General features: G+C 41.2%; 1 protein-coding gene across 3 annotated transcripts; it reads left to right on the top strand.

Moving 5' to 3' along the window:
• The first annotated feature begins 838 nt into the window (after nucleotides 1-838).
• LOC117961560 (E3 ubiquitin/ISG15 ligase TRIM25-like) lies at nucleotides 839-14638 on the top strand. 3 transcript variants are annotated; one of them, XM_034900341.1, is made up of 10 exons: nucleotides 839-947; nucleotides 983-1667; nucleotides 3165-3258; nucleotides 6152-6232; nucleotides 7710-7862; nucleotides 9459-9618; nucleotides 10058-10096; nucleotides 10629-10697; nucleotides 11483-11557; nucleotides 13808-14638. In XM_034900341.1, exons 2-10 carry the CDS (start codon nucleotides 1066-1068, stop codon nucleotides 14359-14361), a joined length of 1827 nt encoding a protein of 608 aa, XP_034756232.1. In that variant the 5' UTR covers nucleotides 839-947; nucleotides 983-1065; the 3' UTR covers nucleotides 14362-14638. The 3 variants fall into 3 exon arrangements, with proteins under 3 accessions (XP_034756232.1, XP_034756241.1, XP_034756224.1); XM_034900350.1 differs by having other exon boundaries at nucleotides 10632-10697; nucleotides 11480-11557; XM_034900333.1 differs by having other exon boundaries at nucleotides 840-947; nucleotides 11480-11557; nucleotides 13808-14637.
• The last annotated feature ends 1798 nt before the right edge of the window (nucleotides 14639-16436 follow it).

Below are 16436 nucleotides of genomic sequence, written 5' to 3' on the forward strand. Positions count from 1 at the left end.
GGTTAAGTCTTTAATTTGAAAACAAGTTCTCTCCACATTCGTGCTTCATATGCAACAACACAAATACTATTTATGAAAAGTAGATGTATATATTATAACATATATTGCAACATATAGGCCTATGTCTCTCCTTATTGCTTATTGTTACATTTCAAATATGTTTACTGTATGCATCAAACACACCAAGGCAAATTTAATGCAAGTGAAAAGTTACTTTGGCAATAAATCTGATTCTCATGTTAACAATTTTAAAGACATGATTCATAAAAAGTGTATCGTCTGAAACACATGTCTCAGCGTATTGTTTGCAATTTTGAAATAAACTTTCGGCACAAACAAAGTGTATTTTCCCCCATTTCATGTGGGTAAAACCGTAAATCTCCTGCTGATAAATCCATCCATTCAATTCAATTATACTTTATTGTCCCCTTGGGGAAATTTGTCTTGGACTCCCGCTCTGAAACTTCAGCTGCACTTTGGTTTGGATAATTTTTCATAGTGTGGTATTAGAACATTTACTTAAGTAAAGTGTGTGAACAATTTTTCCACCACAGCATATCACAAATATTGACATTAGCATCAACGTAGCCTAGTCATCATCAGCCAAAGGAGACAATTAGAAATCAAAAACCCCACAACGGATGTAGAATAAAACAAAGGATGAATTATTTTCGGTTTTAAAAATGTTACTTTTGCTATTATGTTTGTCAATATGTAGTTTATCAAATGAAATATGCTTATAAAGCCCATAACAAATGACTAAAATTTAAAAATGTGATGAATAAAATTCCATTCACCTCCACTGAAGAGGACTGGAGGCAGAAATGGAAATACTGAACTAATGTGTGAGGGAATGTGTTTTCTTTCCAATTTGGGGGAACTGATCATTTAAAGCCTTCCCGTGTCTGTCAGCTATAACCGAGGGCAGAATTATTACAATATCCATAGTCAATAAGCATAGACAGTTAAAGAAAGACAACAGCAGGCTGGATGCCATTGCGGAAGTGCCAGAACGGGTTCGGGCTGTATCGAGCGGAGTCCTCCAACTGCCACCCGAGTTGAGAGATGGCCCAGGCGAGTATCTCGGTGGCGGAGAGCCAGTTCAGGTGTCCCGTCTGCCTGGACCTCCTGAAGAACCCGGTGTCCACCCCCTGCGGACACACCTACTGCATGTCGTGTATCAACAACTACTGGGACCATGCGGATTCGGGCGAGTTCTGCTGCCCTCAGTGCCGGGAGACGTTCAGCCCTCGGCCGGTGCTCCGGAGGAATACGGTGCTAGCCGAAGTCGTCGACAAACTCAAGTTGAGTGAAATGGTAATGGAGCCGGAGCTTTACCTGGAGAGAGTCGGGGAAGTACCGTGCGACTTCTGCCCGGTGGAGAGCAAGCTGAGGGCGGCTAAGTCGTGTCTGGTTTGCCTGTCGTCTTTCTGCGAGCTCCACGTTCTGCCACACCGGGAGATTGGCACGCTGCGGCGGCACAAGCTGGTGGCCGCGGTGGAGTGCTTGGCGGAGCGGCTGTGCGCCCAGCACCGCCGGGGGTTGGAGCCCGCGGGGAGCGGCTCTGAGGCGGAGGTCCCGCTGGACTGGAGCGGGGACTGCCTGCTGTGCGAGGCGGACCAGGAGGAAGTGCACAATGTCGACGCTCAGAGAGCCAGAAGACAGGTACAGACACACACTTGACTTTTTATAATAGATAACAAATGTTGTGCTCTCAGACTAGACAATATTAGTTTTCTGAGTCTCTCTACTCCATAATCTGATTCTCAAATTATGTGGATTTTCAATATCAGGGATGCAGAGATGAGTTTGATCCAAGAGATTTCCTAATTCTGAAGTGTCAAAATCTCTGACAATAACAATTCCATTGTTTAAAGGATCACCAGATACTAGAACAAAACACTTAAAACCAGATCTTCTCACATGCTTTCTCTGTGGAACCCATACAGATATGTGTTAACAAACCTGATTTTGTGTATTATTTACTGTGCTGATCCATGTGAGTCAAGTCAACCCAAAATAAATTGCATTAAGGAACTGACACAGCCAATAAATGACTTTAATCTAATTTAATTAAAAACAATATGTCAAATCACATTTCTAATATTAACTGACAACCTGAAAGAAACGGTTATCTGTCCTCTTCCAAAACAAATCTCCAAGACATTACCTCGAAATAGAAAGTGTTAGAAGATTGAATGATAAAGGTTGATCGAACAAATGTGATGTCAAAATGCAGTCTGGGCTGACTCATATTCAGCTTTTTCTTGATATGTTTTGAGCCAAACACAAAATAAAGGTCATAATTCTAAACCACGTAGATTTGACTTTTGTTTACAAGCCCTATAGTTTACATGCAGCGACTGAGCAGTGTGGATTTAGTTGTTGAAACTTTGCCATTGCCATATGGATGGATAAACTGTAGCAGGTGTATTTGCACACTGACAGCTGTGCCGGAAGACCGGAGAGATCTTGTTGTCGGAGGTGGTGAATGAACACATTGTATAAAAGTTAGGCCACTTACAGTAGATGGAAATCAAAATCTGGTCCAACAACAGCAAAAGTAATAAATGATGGTAATAGATTAAATTAATCCCATAACAAACAAGAATTAAAACCATTCCAAATTATGTTTTTATAATAGTATCTGTTTTTATTTTATGACTTGCAGCCCCTACAACTGTTTAATTTTCAAACATTCTTGTTTGTGCTTTCAGTATTTTAAACAACTACTATGTAGCCTACTTAAAATATAAACCACAACACAACTTAATAGATAATACATGATAGTGCATGACAAAATCACCAAAGCTTTCACTTAATAGACAAACTAATTAAAGGTCTCTTGACATGGTGCTCCTTATGAGGTCATAAGTCGCCCCTTATGACCTCATGAGGAGCCAGATTCCAGAGCAGCCCATCTGACCTTTCATTTTCTCAAAGGCAGAGCAGGACACCCAGGGCTCGGTTTACAACTATCGTCATTTCTGGCCACTGAAGGACCATAGGCAGGCTGGGGGAACGCATATTAATATAAAAAAACAACCTCATAATGTGTAATTTTCATGCCATCTGACTTGTAAACCCTAACAAAATATTTAAGAGAATGTAGAAGAGATGCCCCTCCCAAATGCCTGAATGTCTATTAACTGTCTTGGTGTGTGTCAGCTCCAGGGATCTCAGAGGATGATTCAAGAAAGGACACAGAGTGGAGAGAGAAAGCTGGAGGAGTTTCAACAAAGCCTGGAGTTCCTCAAGGTGACACATGCACACACAAGCTTTGAAGAACTAATATTTATTATTTACACAGAGTTGAGTCCCAAGTGTTACAACACAGGAGTGTACCTGGAGTATACCTGTTCACCTTGCCTCCTGAAGAAAACATGACACAGTAAACATGCTTCTGACATCGTTTGAAGTAACTTTACTCTTATCGTGTTGGTGTAGTCTGTGCATGTTGAGGGCTGTAACAAACATGACATTTCCGTGGACGTTGACTCTGACTTCAAATTTTTTAGATCAGGGGATTATCATTGTTATTATTACTTATTATAAAACAATTGTGATCAATTTGTTTTTTTGTTTTTTATATTCAGAAATGAACAGATAATACAAAAAATTAGGAACAATACACTGAGACATAGAACGCATCCCAGAACCATTAACAACACAGAGAGGAAAGCTGGGAGGGAGGGAGACAAAACAACACGCGCACAAACAGACACACACACACACACACACACACACCCACAAAGACAGAAACAGGACAAAGGGACCAATCACATGCGCAGGTTGAGGTACAGCCCGGTCCTCAAAGAGCCAGCGATGCTGCGCCAAGTGTCAAGGGTCCTTTCCAGCGGTCCATGGATGCAGGCCGTCGACAGTTTTCTGTGCACGACATTCAAGAAGGCAAGCGTCCACGCCCGGATAGACATGTCATGAGGCGGCTTCCAACGGGTTGCAATCATCCTCTTAGCAGCTGTAGAGAGCTGGAAGGCTGACAAGTTAATCAGAGCTAAACTTATTATTTACAGTAACGGGTACAGTAACTTTAATTAAAGCGGAAATTTGGGCTGCAACATTGTTCCAGAACTGACCAACAGGAGAACACTCCCACAACATGTGAAGATATGTTCCTTGAGCTTTTATTGGGCAGAAAGTATTTGTGTGGTGCATTTTCACAGGGGTGAGATATGTCCTATGAATGAAAATGTAGTGAATCTGCTGATGGTCTGGATTGCGTGACACTTCTGGAATGTCAGAGCATACATCATGCTAGTCAAGATCAACACTCAGTCCTGGGCAATCGCGTATTACTTATTTTAATTTATAAGTATAGTTTGCAATAGTTTTTCTCTCCTCACTATCCGCTAGCTGCCTGTCCCCAGAACACACTGTAAAAAAAAAACATGGTCTCTGTAGACAGTCCAGGCTCCCCAAACGGCAACAAAAACAAACTGCGCCAGCCTGCACCACGAAACGTAAACAGTGTTCCAGCCAATAACCGACAAGAAGGATGTGGGGGGTTAGTGTGCAGAAGGTAGGGGGAGGGGACGGGATGAGGAGGAGGGGCAAGGTAGCCTCCGTTTTGTTTGAACGTTGAATACTTTGAACGTAACCAAGAAGTGACGTGCCCAACATCATTTAGAGCACCTTTTAATAACTGATTAAGGATTGGGATCTTAACATTGAGTAAAGTAATTCCTGCCAGTCATGCAGCTTTATGATACAATACAGTCCTGTATGGCATGTGTTATGTAAAGCACATAAGATAAAGGGTTATATAAATAGATCTGGCTTGACATTTTCCCTACTGCCCGGGCAAAACATCTATCTTTCTATCTCTCTCTCTCACTCACACACTCACAGCCTTACAGGAGCTGTTGTGTTAGTTTCCACTGCAAAATCTTATTTAATTCCAGTTTCTAAGCAACTCTTTTAGTCTTCCTTCCCCAAAGAGCCTTTTCTTTCCTCCCTTCCCCTGAGCCTTATCTCCATCCATTCTGCTCTTGGCTGCTCTAGCTTCTCAGAAAACCACGGTGTTAGCTCACTAAAACATCGGAAGGAGAATTGGCTTTTCATCAGATGTTGGTTTGTTATTTTGTCTACTGCTCAGATGGCAGGGGTTCATTTGTGAACACAGCGACATGGAATGTGCACTGAGACTGTTATGCTTAATTTAGTTTGTTTTGTTTTCTGTAGAGTGTTACATTGTCCCAGGATAGTCTAAATCAGTGGTTTTCAAAGTGGGGCCCTTGTGGGGGTTCCAGGGGCTCCCCACCAAAAAAGGGAAATATTCAGTTTTCACCATCATTTCATCCATAAGTAACACAATAACAGAATGTATGACTATTTTGGTCATGGATTCTATATACTTTTTGACATATATCATTGAAAAGCAAAAATCTTATCAGATGGGGGACCATGGGAAAAAATATTATCAAATGGTCTAATTTGTGTCAGTAAGTGGGTCCTTGGTGTGAACATGTTTGGACACCACTGGTCTTAATATCTTATACGTAAGGTTTTAGGCCTGCTAGAAATAGTATTTGGCAGCACACTCCAGGCTATCGATATATGTAGTTTGGCAAATAATAAAGAGCATAGCACCAAAGATGGGTGAAAAATGATTGTTGGGATGGCTTGAAATCTCAAACTTTAATGTAATGTTTTTCTTTTGCTCATGTTTATGTGCAAAAAACATTGTAGCATTTAGAAACTGAATAGAGAGATTACGGATTGCTCTTTGGGCTGATTAAATCCTCCTGCGTCTTAGGATAAATAAACCATAATATATACAAAAAGCCATTGGATTTAATAATTAAAAAAGGATTGTCACATATCTAAAAGCAGGCCTGCTCTTTTTAGTTCATGTAAAGTTGGGAAGATAGGAGACCGAACACAAATTGCCGTGTTAAAATGAAATGACAACTTTACTTAATCTAATGGTTCCTGTTGGTTGAGATATTGACAAATAACAGAACTATCAGTGGATTCACCCGGGCTTTTTTGGTTGGAGCTTTTTTTTTTTTTGGGCAGATAAAGTTGCCATTTAAGATTCACCGTTTCTTAGAAAGAGTTTGAATTCTCTGCTTCATGGTGTCTAAGTATTGACTGTTTTGTGTGTGTTGTGTGTGTGTGTGTTTTTCAGTCGTCAGTGTCGGCCATTTTGGAGGACAGTGATGCTCTCTTTGCAGACATGGCACTCCGCCTGGAGAAAACCAAGGCAGAGGTGAGGAGCAGGGGCTACAGGTACCAGTTTTGGATACCGCACACACTGTGTACAAAGCTTATTCCACCAACTCGGCCCACATGTGGGTGCCCACTTTCCACCCAGCTCTCTTAAAGGAGCTGCAGCACCATCTAGTTTGGAATTGCCAGGAAAGGGTGGCAATACCAGACCAGCGGGGTAGTTATAATGGCAGGGATTTGCCTGGCTACCAGTAGTAGCAGCAATACTCAGAAGAGTAGCTGAAGTAGCCTTAGTCTCGCTAAAAACTTCCAGGACGTAAAAATTCTTTTGCGTGTTATGCTGAAAACATTGTGTAAACAGCCTCTTAGAAGCAGTAGTTTCTGTATTAATTGTAGCAGAAACTGTAAATGTAGCACAAGTAATACACTGCTTTGAGGAGGTTAATGGGAACTGTAGTTCATAGGACTACAATGCTTACAAAATATGTTTGAAATGACTGGAGTTGCTCAGTTCTGTCCAATGCACTTGTTCAAATCAATTCAGTTTATTTTAGAAGGGGACAGTGCAAATTAAGTGCATGGTTTTACATGGGTTAAAAAATGCCAGGATAAGGAAAAAAGGCTTTCAACTGTGGTCTGTAGCATAAACTTTTAATTTGGGAAAATGTCATTAAGTATTCAAACCTCTGTCTGTTATACAAAATCATCCATGGTCTGTCATCTCCTCCACTCAATCAGTTGGTTACCATTAGGAACTCCACACAGAGAGTAACACGAGGGTCGGCCCGAGGAGACTGTGTTGTTCCTCTGCGGAGAAGTGCATTTAGTCAGAGTGCCTTTTCAGTCACAGCAGCACGGGAGTGGAACTCTGTCCCTCAGAACATCAGAGACCTCAACACTTACACTCTGTTCAAAAAACATCTAAAAAGCTGGTTCATAACACATCAGACATGTCGGCATTAATAAGAAGATGTATTTTCACTCAACCCAACCGTGCTCTAACTTGTGTCTCTATTCTGTTTATGTGTAGTATGTTTTTTATTTTATTTTTTTATTTTTATTTTCCCTAATGTCTGTATTACATTTGTACACTGTATTTATCATCGTGTTGTAAAGAGTTTTATCTGTTTTACCACTTTTTTATTTGTATTATTGACTGTAATTTTCTTATTGTTGTTTTTTAGGGAGACAATTTTAAGATCTGTCCAGGGACAACGGATGAAAAATAGCCTCTTGGCTAATTCTGGTGCATTACAGCAATGTTGATTAATGTACACTGTCCCTGCCAAATAAACTATTAAAATAAAATAAATAAAATAGTCCCCTGGCTTTTACAACTGTAGTGCGTAGCTTCTGTTGCCCCCATGAGGAGTTTTAAGTTATGACATAAAATCAGTCTACATGATTAAACAAGCGTTCCGTGACCTTAACACAAAACAAGTTACAGCACAGAAGCAAAAAGGATAACAGAATGGTTCGACTCATGCATCCAAGCTGTACTGGTATGTGCCGTTCAGGTTCGAGCGAGGCTGGAGGCAAGGGAGCGAGCGGTGGTTGGGAGGGCTGAACATGACCTAGAGGTGCTGGAGAAAGACCTGGAGGAGCTGAGGAGGAGAGACCAGGAGATCAGTCAGCTTCTGCAAACAGAGGACAATACTCATTTCCTACAGGTGAGGGGGGGAAAGAAGGAGGCTATGCACTGGGAAGAAAGAGTGTACAAACCCACGGACGAGTGAGAACTTTAGATTGCCAAAAAAGAAGGGTGGGTGGAGGGGAAATGGATAAATAAAAGTAGCATGCCTAAATGGAGCACAGAGGTTCCTCTCCCAAATACAACTTTAGTAACAGTGAAAATGAACTTAGAACATTGACTCAACTGTGTCAACTCTGTTTACAAAAGTGCCTCAAGACTGTACTTAAGTTTAATAATCTGTTATACTTGATACTTAAACTTTGCAACATTTCAGAGGGACACATTGTTTTTGTTCTAGTTGGGACCATAGACTGTATATAAAGCTGCGTGTCCAATTCCTCCCGTTGTTGAAAAGTGAAGCCACAGTAGCCTGAGCACTGGCATCTTGTGATTTTGTAACCATGCCTGCGCAGTAGTGAGTCAATCACAGGTGTCAATCATAACATTTCCCCCCCCCCCCCCCTTTTTATAGCCTAAAATAACAAAAAAAAGAATTATCAGAATAAAATGAGGACTTGAACAAACACCAGCGTGATAAGAACAGAGATAATCTTTTACGTGTACTTTGATTTTTTTACTTTGCTAGTTTACTGCTGCCAACCACCAGGGGGCGATCAAGATGTTTTGACTTCTCTTTTGTGAAGCTGTCAAGCCGTCCATCTTTATATACAGTCTATGGTTGGGGGTCCTTGTCATGTATCAGATGTCTGAGTCCACCGAAGAGACATGTCCTATCCAAACTTCTCAGATGGTTTGAGTTTAATAATCCATCAAATGATCCAAAGTTTCACCAAAAGTTCAGGATCTTGGTTCGGATGCTTGGTATGGATCTTAGAAGGGATCTGAGTACTTCTTCCACCACTGCACATTACCAACTCTTGCATTTCTTTTTCAATTCATGTTGGTTTGATAGGGACAGATGCTACCACATAGACATTAGAACAACACACCTCAAGCTCAGCATCACACATCTCAGCATCACAGCATATATATTGCAATTGAAATGCCCGTCCCTAGCTAATGGTATGTGGTATTCACCCATTACATCCAATGCTCCTGGAGGCCGTACAAAGTCACCAGAGTGCATACTTCCCAGAGAGATTAGCCTGTGTAGTTGAAGAATGGATGTGAGAGGAGAATGAGTCAGCAGTGATCAGTGGAAAAGGACAGCGGCCACTTAAGTGCTATTTTCAAATTCAATTGTACAAGGAATTATGGAAGGAGGAAGGGAGGGCAGTGGGAGCTAAGTCAGGCTGGATTTTCCACTGTCTCTTTCTCAGTTCAAAGAATTGGATGTGCATCTTTTTTTCTTCTTCCTCTGTTGAGCAGTGAGCACATCTATTCTCCTCTCTCGGCCGCCATGTCTGTCTGATTTGGTGGTCGCTGAGCCCGTATTTAGTCTGCTTTGTGTCTCTGACAGTGTGCAGATACTCAGACAGTTTATATTCTCTGTTTAGAGTCATATAACAATTTAGTCTACTTTGTATTTTTTGCTTTTATTTCTCCAATGTTCTTAATATTGATCTTTTGATTGTTTCTCTCTCTCTCTCTCTCTCTCTCTCTCTCGGCCCAGGTGGCTCCCCTGCTGTGTGTCCCTCCTTCCACCAGTCTGCAGTGTCGAGCCCTCGGCCTGCCCACAGAGGGATTCAGCAGCGCCTGGGGAGCGCTGTGCCGCCTCCGCAGCCGCATGGAGGAGGTGTGCAGGGAGGAGGTGGACAAGATCGGCCGCGCAGGTACAGCAGATGCCCTACAGAAAGGACAACAGTTTCTGAGTATACACTGAATACTAATAAATATACTGAGTACTCAAACATGCACTCTGTGGGCAAATTTATAGATTGAGCAAATACAATTGAAAATACAGCAAATTCAGCCAATATGAAGTAGGGCTGCACAACATGAGTAAACAGTCTAATTGTGATTATTTTGACTGATGTTGCAATATTTTGTTATTGGAGGGAATGAGCATTTTTGTATCATCATTCTCATTTCCATCAAAAAAAATGCAATGATTACATTGGGATTTTTGTGAGGCTCTGTACCAAACAAAGATTTTTTTTCTGCATTCTGTAGGAAAGGATTTTATTGCACTAGTCCATTTCGATATATTGATGCTCATTGATGATATCTGTGTGCTCAGTTTCATAGTATGATAAATTTTTCTCTGTCCAGTTAATGACCACTACGAGTTGGGCGCAGAATGTGTAAAAGGTAAGCATTAGGAACATGATACACAAACACACACACACACACACCCCCTCTGTGACAGTATCAGGTTCGAGGTGACCCGTTTTTAGGCTGAAGGTTTTGACGTGACATTTAACACTCCGAGGGACAGTGGGCGATGTCTGATACAACGCTGCCTGGCTCACATTCAGCTCGGCCTCGTAATCAGTTCAGTTCAGTTTGCATTGCCAGACTTTCCATCCGTCTCCATTTACCCTGCCGGGATCTGAGGACCAGGTAACCATAGTCCTACGAAATATACCAGAGTTTAAAATTATAACACAAGCAAAGCAGAAGGAAATCCAGTCCGGCCAAATTTCAGGCGGCACCTGAACAATCCTGAAAGTGGAACGTTGTGGATATAGACTAGGTTTATATTTTTTGGAAGCATTCAAATGCAATTCAATTCATTTAGTTTTAATGACAATGAACATTTCTTGTTTTGTTATTAATTATGAACATTGTTGAGTTTAAAAATGTATATTTACCAAATTCTGTTCCCATTCATTGTATTGAGGAGGTGCAGAGAACTTCAAACCGCAGCAAATACAACCAACACTATCTGCAGGGCAACATACTCCTCGGGGTAAGTGGAAAAATCTGGTCTTTATTAGTCCTTTTTGCTGGACTGACCCTTTAACTCACACAAAGAACTTGTTTTGGTTTTGTAAGCGAGCTAATTAACCAGCAGGCTAATTTAAAATATCAGCTTTTAAAAGTTTGCTGCTTTTTGGGAAATACTTCTACTCACTTCCTTCTAATTTCTGTGTTTTTATTCTACCAGTATTTTAGTTTATCTACCTTTTCTAATTTATTTCTGTTACTTTCCACAATTATCTGTATTTAAGTCTTTATTTGTTTCTGTTGTGCTGCTGCAACTCGGTTAATTAGCATGTTTCTCAAAATGTCAAATTACTCCTTTAGAAATCCACTATGTTTATCATTATTTTATACAGTTTGTGATAGGAATTCATACTTTTGGCGCCATCTGGTGGGAGATGAATGGGCTGAAAGTGCACCGATTTTCACTGAGATTGTGTCACCAAAATCCTTTAAAAGATGCTACTCACATAGAAATTCTAAACGTAGTGACCTTGTTGTTTGGTACTTGTGCTACATGCTCAAATGCTTGGCAAGGTCTGTTTGTTAACAAGGTGTCATTATGAATAGTCTTATTTTTTGGATTTATGGAGCCATTATTTCCCAGGGCCTTTTTTTTTCTGGTTACTGTGCTTGTGCCTTCTTCTTTCCTTTTTCATTATTTTCTGTCACACTCATTTTCTTCACACAGCATTTATTCCGTTCCGTTTATTTAAAAGTATTAAATACCAGTTTCTCTGTGTCTTTCTCCCACGTGTCTCCTGTCAGCAGTGTCCGTGTTGTTCCCTCTGTCCTCTTTGTCTCTGCAGCCGGCTGACCAGAGGACAAGGGACACTTTCCTCAGGTGTAAGTACCATGTCTATCCTCCATCCCTTCTACTTCTCAAACTTTACCACCTCAGCATTACATTTCTTTCCTTCATCCTTTCTCTTCTCTCCCCCTAGTGCCCCATTCAGAATGCCCATCCTGCATGTCATTCATTTGCTTTCTCTCTTCTTCCTTTCTTTTCCTTTTCCCTTCTCTTTTTCTCCTTCTTCTTTCCATGCTTTGAGTTCCCTGGACAATGCGGTTCCTGCTGGGAAATCTAAGAGCCCGGTGAGGATTCTAATCAATGATGAAAGGCAATCATACTGTATATATGACATCCAGGTCCGTCATTAAAAGCCTGACCTTGTCCCGACAGAAACAAGCCGGCTGACAGGATGACAGTGTACCATCGCCTGGTTGGCCATTAATATTTTGGTCAAAAGAGGATTAAGGTTATGTGTGCAATTTATCCTCTCTGTGGCAAAATTTGTACGGGATGGCTTAACATCGGGCAGTGTCCCATTTAGCTCTGGAACCCAGAAAACTGAGAGCAGCAGAGTAGAGAGGAGAAACAGGAAAGACACATCTTTGAGGTCAAGGATTTTAATGCCTCCAACGCTACTGATTTCAACCAAGTCTGGGGCAACAATTATAAAGGTAACATGGCATGAAAATGTCACTTTAAGAGGTTTTTTAACATTAATATACGTTCCCCCAGCCGGCCTATGGTCCCCCAGTAGCTAGAAATGGGGATGGGTGTAAACCGAGCCCTGGGTGTCCTGTTCTGCCTTTGAGAAAATGAAAGCTCAGCTGGGCCGATCTGAAATGTTTCTCCTTATGAGGTCATAAAGGGCAAGGTTACCTCGCCTTTCTCTGCTTTGCCCACCCAGAGAATTTGGCCTGCCCATTAGAGAGAGACATCCTGGCTTAGCGGTTGGTCAAGACCACACCCCCAGCCTCCACCTTGTAATCCTGCACCAAGGCTGAATTTTGGGAAAGGTACTTCTGATACAGTATTAGGGGACCGCTAAGGCCTATATAAAAGAGACTTTACATGTGGTATAGGGGACCACTAAGGTCTATATAAAAGAGACTTTACATGTGGTATAGGGGACCACTAAGGTCTATATAAAAGAGACTTCAGATACAGTATTAGGGGACCACTAAGGTCTATATAAAATATACTTCAGATACAGTATTAGGGGACCACTACGGTCTATATAAAAGAGACTTCAGATACAGTATTAGGGGACCACTAAGGTCTATATAAAAGAGCCTTCAGATACAGTATTAGAGGACCACTAAGGTCTATATAAAAGAGACTTCAGATACAGTATTAGAGGACCACTAAGGTCTATATAAAAGAGACTTCAGATACAGTATTAGGGGAACACTAAGGTCTATATAAAAGAGACTTCAGATACAGTATAATGGGACCACTAAGGCCTATATAAAAGAGATTTTACATAATTATGGTATAATGGGACCACTAAGGTCTATATAAAAGCATCCAAAGAGCACCATGTCATGGGAGCTTTAAGTACCCTGATCCCACTAAGTTTTGCAGGTTTTTACAAACATATTGGAAAACTAAAAATGTTCTGACCGAGTGATGGTGGGAGATGATAAGGTAAGGTATAATCAAAGTGATCACTATTCATCCAAAGGGAACATGAGTGTAACAAATGTCAGTAGAATCCCAATCATTGGACCTCAGTGGTGGATTTACAGATTAAAAATATTAAATCTTATTTCAATTATCATTTTAAATGACAATTATAAGTTCCCAAAGGCCAAGGCTACATCTTTAAATTGCTTCTTTAATAAACGTCTAGTTATCCAATTTCCAATAATAACAAACGTTTAACAAACGTGTAAATATGTTTACACTTTTGTTTGTTAATATTGGAATGTATCCTTAGACCTTTGGCCTGGATTAGGAAGAAAACTAAAATAGATTATCAGCGTTGTTGTCATCTAAATTTTGACTTCGTTGATCCTTAACTGATTGTAGGTTAAATATTTCTTTAAATTTCAGGAGTTTGGACACTGGTATTCAAGTTTAGAAGATTAAAGCAAGGATTGTGATGGCATTTAAAATAGTTTTTTTATAAACATGTTTATGCCAAAAATCTCTGCATGGCTACTTTTCTGTCTTTTCTGTGTACAACTCCCTGATTAGTAATCAGCAACCTTCCGCCCGTCCAGAACATTAGTTTTTCTTTGGGCAGTAAAAATCTCAATTCCTGCCTCTTGACCTCTTCTCTTTCGATATCCTTGCTTTTCCAGTTTTATGTCGTCTGTCTCTGGACCCTGACACAGCCCACCCTACTCTGCTTCTCCTGGAGGGGCCCCTGGGCGCCCACTGTGGCGAGGAGACCCGACCCTACCCCCCCCACCACCAGCGCTTTGATTCAGTGGCCCAGGTCCTGTGCAGGGAGGGCCAGTTTGAAGGCGCCAGCTACTGGGAAGTGGAGTGGAGGGGTGGGGGATGGGTGGACATTGGTGTCACCTATCGAGGTATCGGACGTAAAGGTGGCGGGAAACCCTGCCTGCTGGGGCGCAACGAGAGCTCTTGGCGGCTAAGGTGTACACACGCGGGATATGCTGCCTGGCACAACAACCGTAAGACCACTGTGGCCGCACCGCCCTGCCCCAGGATCGGGGTGTTCCTGGAGTGTCAGAAAGGAGCGCTCTCCTTCTACAGCGTATCGGATGCAGTGGTACTCCTGCACACCTTTCGTTGCCCGTTCTCCCAGCCGCTGTACCCGGCCTTCCGCCTGGACCTGGACTCCACCTTGCTCATTTGCCCCCATGACGGAGGCAATGGAAACCCAACCTAACCTTTCCCCCCTTCCCTCATCCAGGATCCTACATTTAACTACAGCAAGAAAGTGGTGTTCACTCACCTTATTAATATGAAGACTAGAAAATATGACTAAATCCTCAGACCTAGCTCCACACCGCTTTGGAGTACAGTTGGGCTACACCAAAGATGCATTCTGGGATAGGAGAAAAGAAACGCTCTGGGTTGTTTGCAATTCTTTAAAGGTCCTATATCATAATTATTTTCAGGTTCATACTTGTACTTTGGGGGTTTTACTAGAAGAGGTTAACACGCTTTAATGTAAAAAAAACAACAACAAAAATTCTCATAGTCCCTGTCTGAATATACCACTATTACTAGTATTTAGGGTAGGGGTCAGACAGAGAAATGAGATTTAGCCTAACTCTGTGTCTGAAATGCTTAGTTTTACCGCCTGTCTCTTTTTAGCTGCTAAAGTGACCTTACCTCCAGATTTAGACTAATTAAAGGCCATGTTGTAGCAGATGTCTTTCTTTAGGTCGTGACTGTCATGCCATTTGAGGTCATTTTATTTTATCCAGGTGAGTTTTTTTTCCTGTCTTTAGAGTAGATTACCAAGAATGAAAGAAATAGTTTTATATTTGGGGAATAGGCGTACCCTCTCTCTCTTTCTTGCCGATAGTTAGATGAGACCATTGAGACCACTGTCTGGGCCAAAAGGTAACCTGTCTGCGCCAAAGGTGTTGGGTACTTTGGAAGTTACCCACAAGTTTGTAACCAAGACTCTTCCCAGTAATCAACAGAAGACAGGAAACACGACAAGTTTTTACTTGCTGCAAGGAGAGCTGTTGAGTTTCACCTCTGACAATCTCCGAACCAACTCTACTGTTCTCCTTCAGTGCAGCCTTTTTAAAGCACGAGTGAAGCCAGTTACACAATGTATGCAGCGACCTATGGCCGCCCACCTCTCAAGACAACAGCATGACATTTGAGTTCAAAAGGACATGCACACATACAATACAGAGCTGAGTAGATTCAATCATTTCAATCAAGAGGGCATAGACACTCACACGATAGGAAGTGAGTAAATAAGGAGGCCTGCTGTTAAGCCAGATATATTCAAACTCTGTGTCAGACAACACATATACAATGACAGGCAAAGTTCACAAATAAAAACACAATTAAGTCTGTAATATAAAGCAGTATAAAAACTTTGAGCATTATTGGCAAAGTAAAATCTCTTCCAAAAGGAAACCAAATCCACCGCCCTCGGCACCTCTGGGTAAAACCAGAACTGTCATTCTTTTTACACTGTGGTCTATGTAAAGATATTAAAACCATAAACGTCTGTGAGCTCTCGAGTCGCTGGTAGCCGGATTTAGTTACCTTTTGGACAGAGCCAGCCCCTGTTTCCAGTCTCTGTGCTAAGCTAACCTGCTGCAGGCGATGGCTTCATATGAATTGTGAAAAAATGGGAATGGAATAGATCTCACTGAACGCTTGGCTAAAAAATGAAGCGTAATTCCCCAAAAAGTCAAACTATTCCTTTAACATTGCATTCACATCGCTGGTCATTCATTTGAAATTTCTGTTAATATGATTTAATTTTTTTTTTTTTTTCAAGGACCATGTACGCATAAACCTAATATTCAGTAATACTATATGATTACATATTAAAATTTTGGTGGATTGGTGACCAGATTTAAAATATATTTACTGTCATTGAGTGTCGTCAACTGTCAACTATCAACCGTGTACTTTGCATGCTTCCAAATCCAATCCTAATGTTATCTAATCACCAATGATAGCTAATCAAGTCTAATCTCATATCCATTCAAGGTAACATTTGCAAAACTGAATTTCTGTAATTTCAAACTCTTCACATGAATAAGAGAACATCAGATGGGCACTCAATAACAAAAATACATCCGAATCAGAACATGAACATTTCCTTTTAGTCTGCAACCTTTTTCCCTTTTTAGATCGTAGATCCTGGTCCCATTACAAGGGACCAGGATCTACGTACTTGGCATGTTAATTGCACCAAAGTTTCCAAATGCCTTCTATCTGAGTGGATGCCATACTGTAGCCACAGTTTTTCTTTGGTTACGG

This window comes from Etheostoma cragini, chromosome 2 (genome assembly GCF_013103735.1).
Source record: "Etheostoma cragini isolate CJK2018 chromosome 2, CSU_Ecrag_1.0, whole genome shotgun sequence".
In the NCBI taxonomy this organism is placed as follows: Eukaryota; Metazoa; Chordata; class Actinopteri; order Perciformes; family Percidae; genus Etheostoma; species Etheostoma cragini.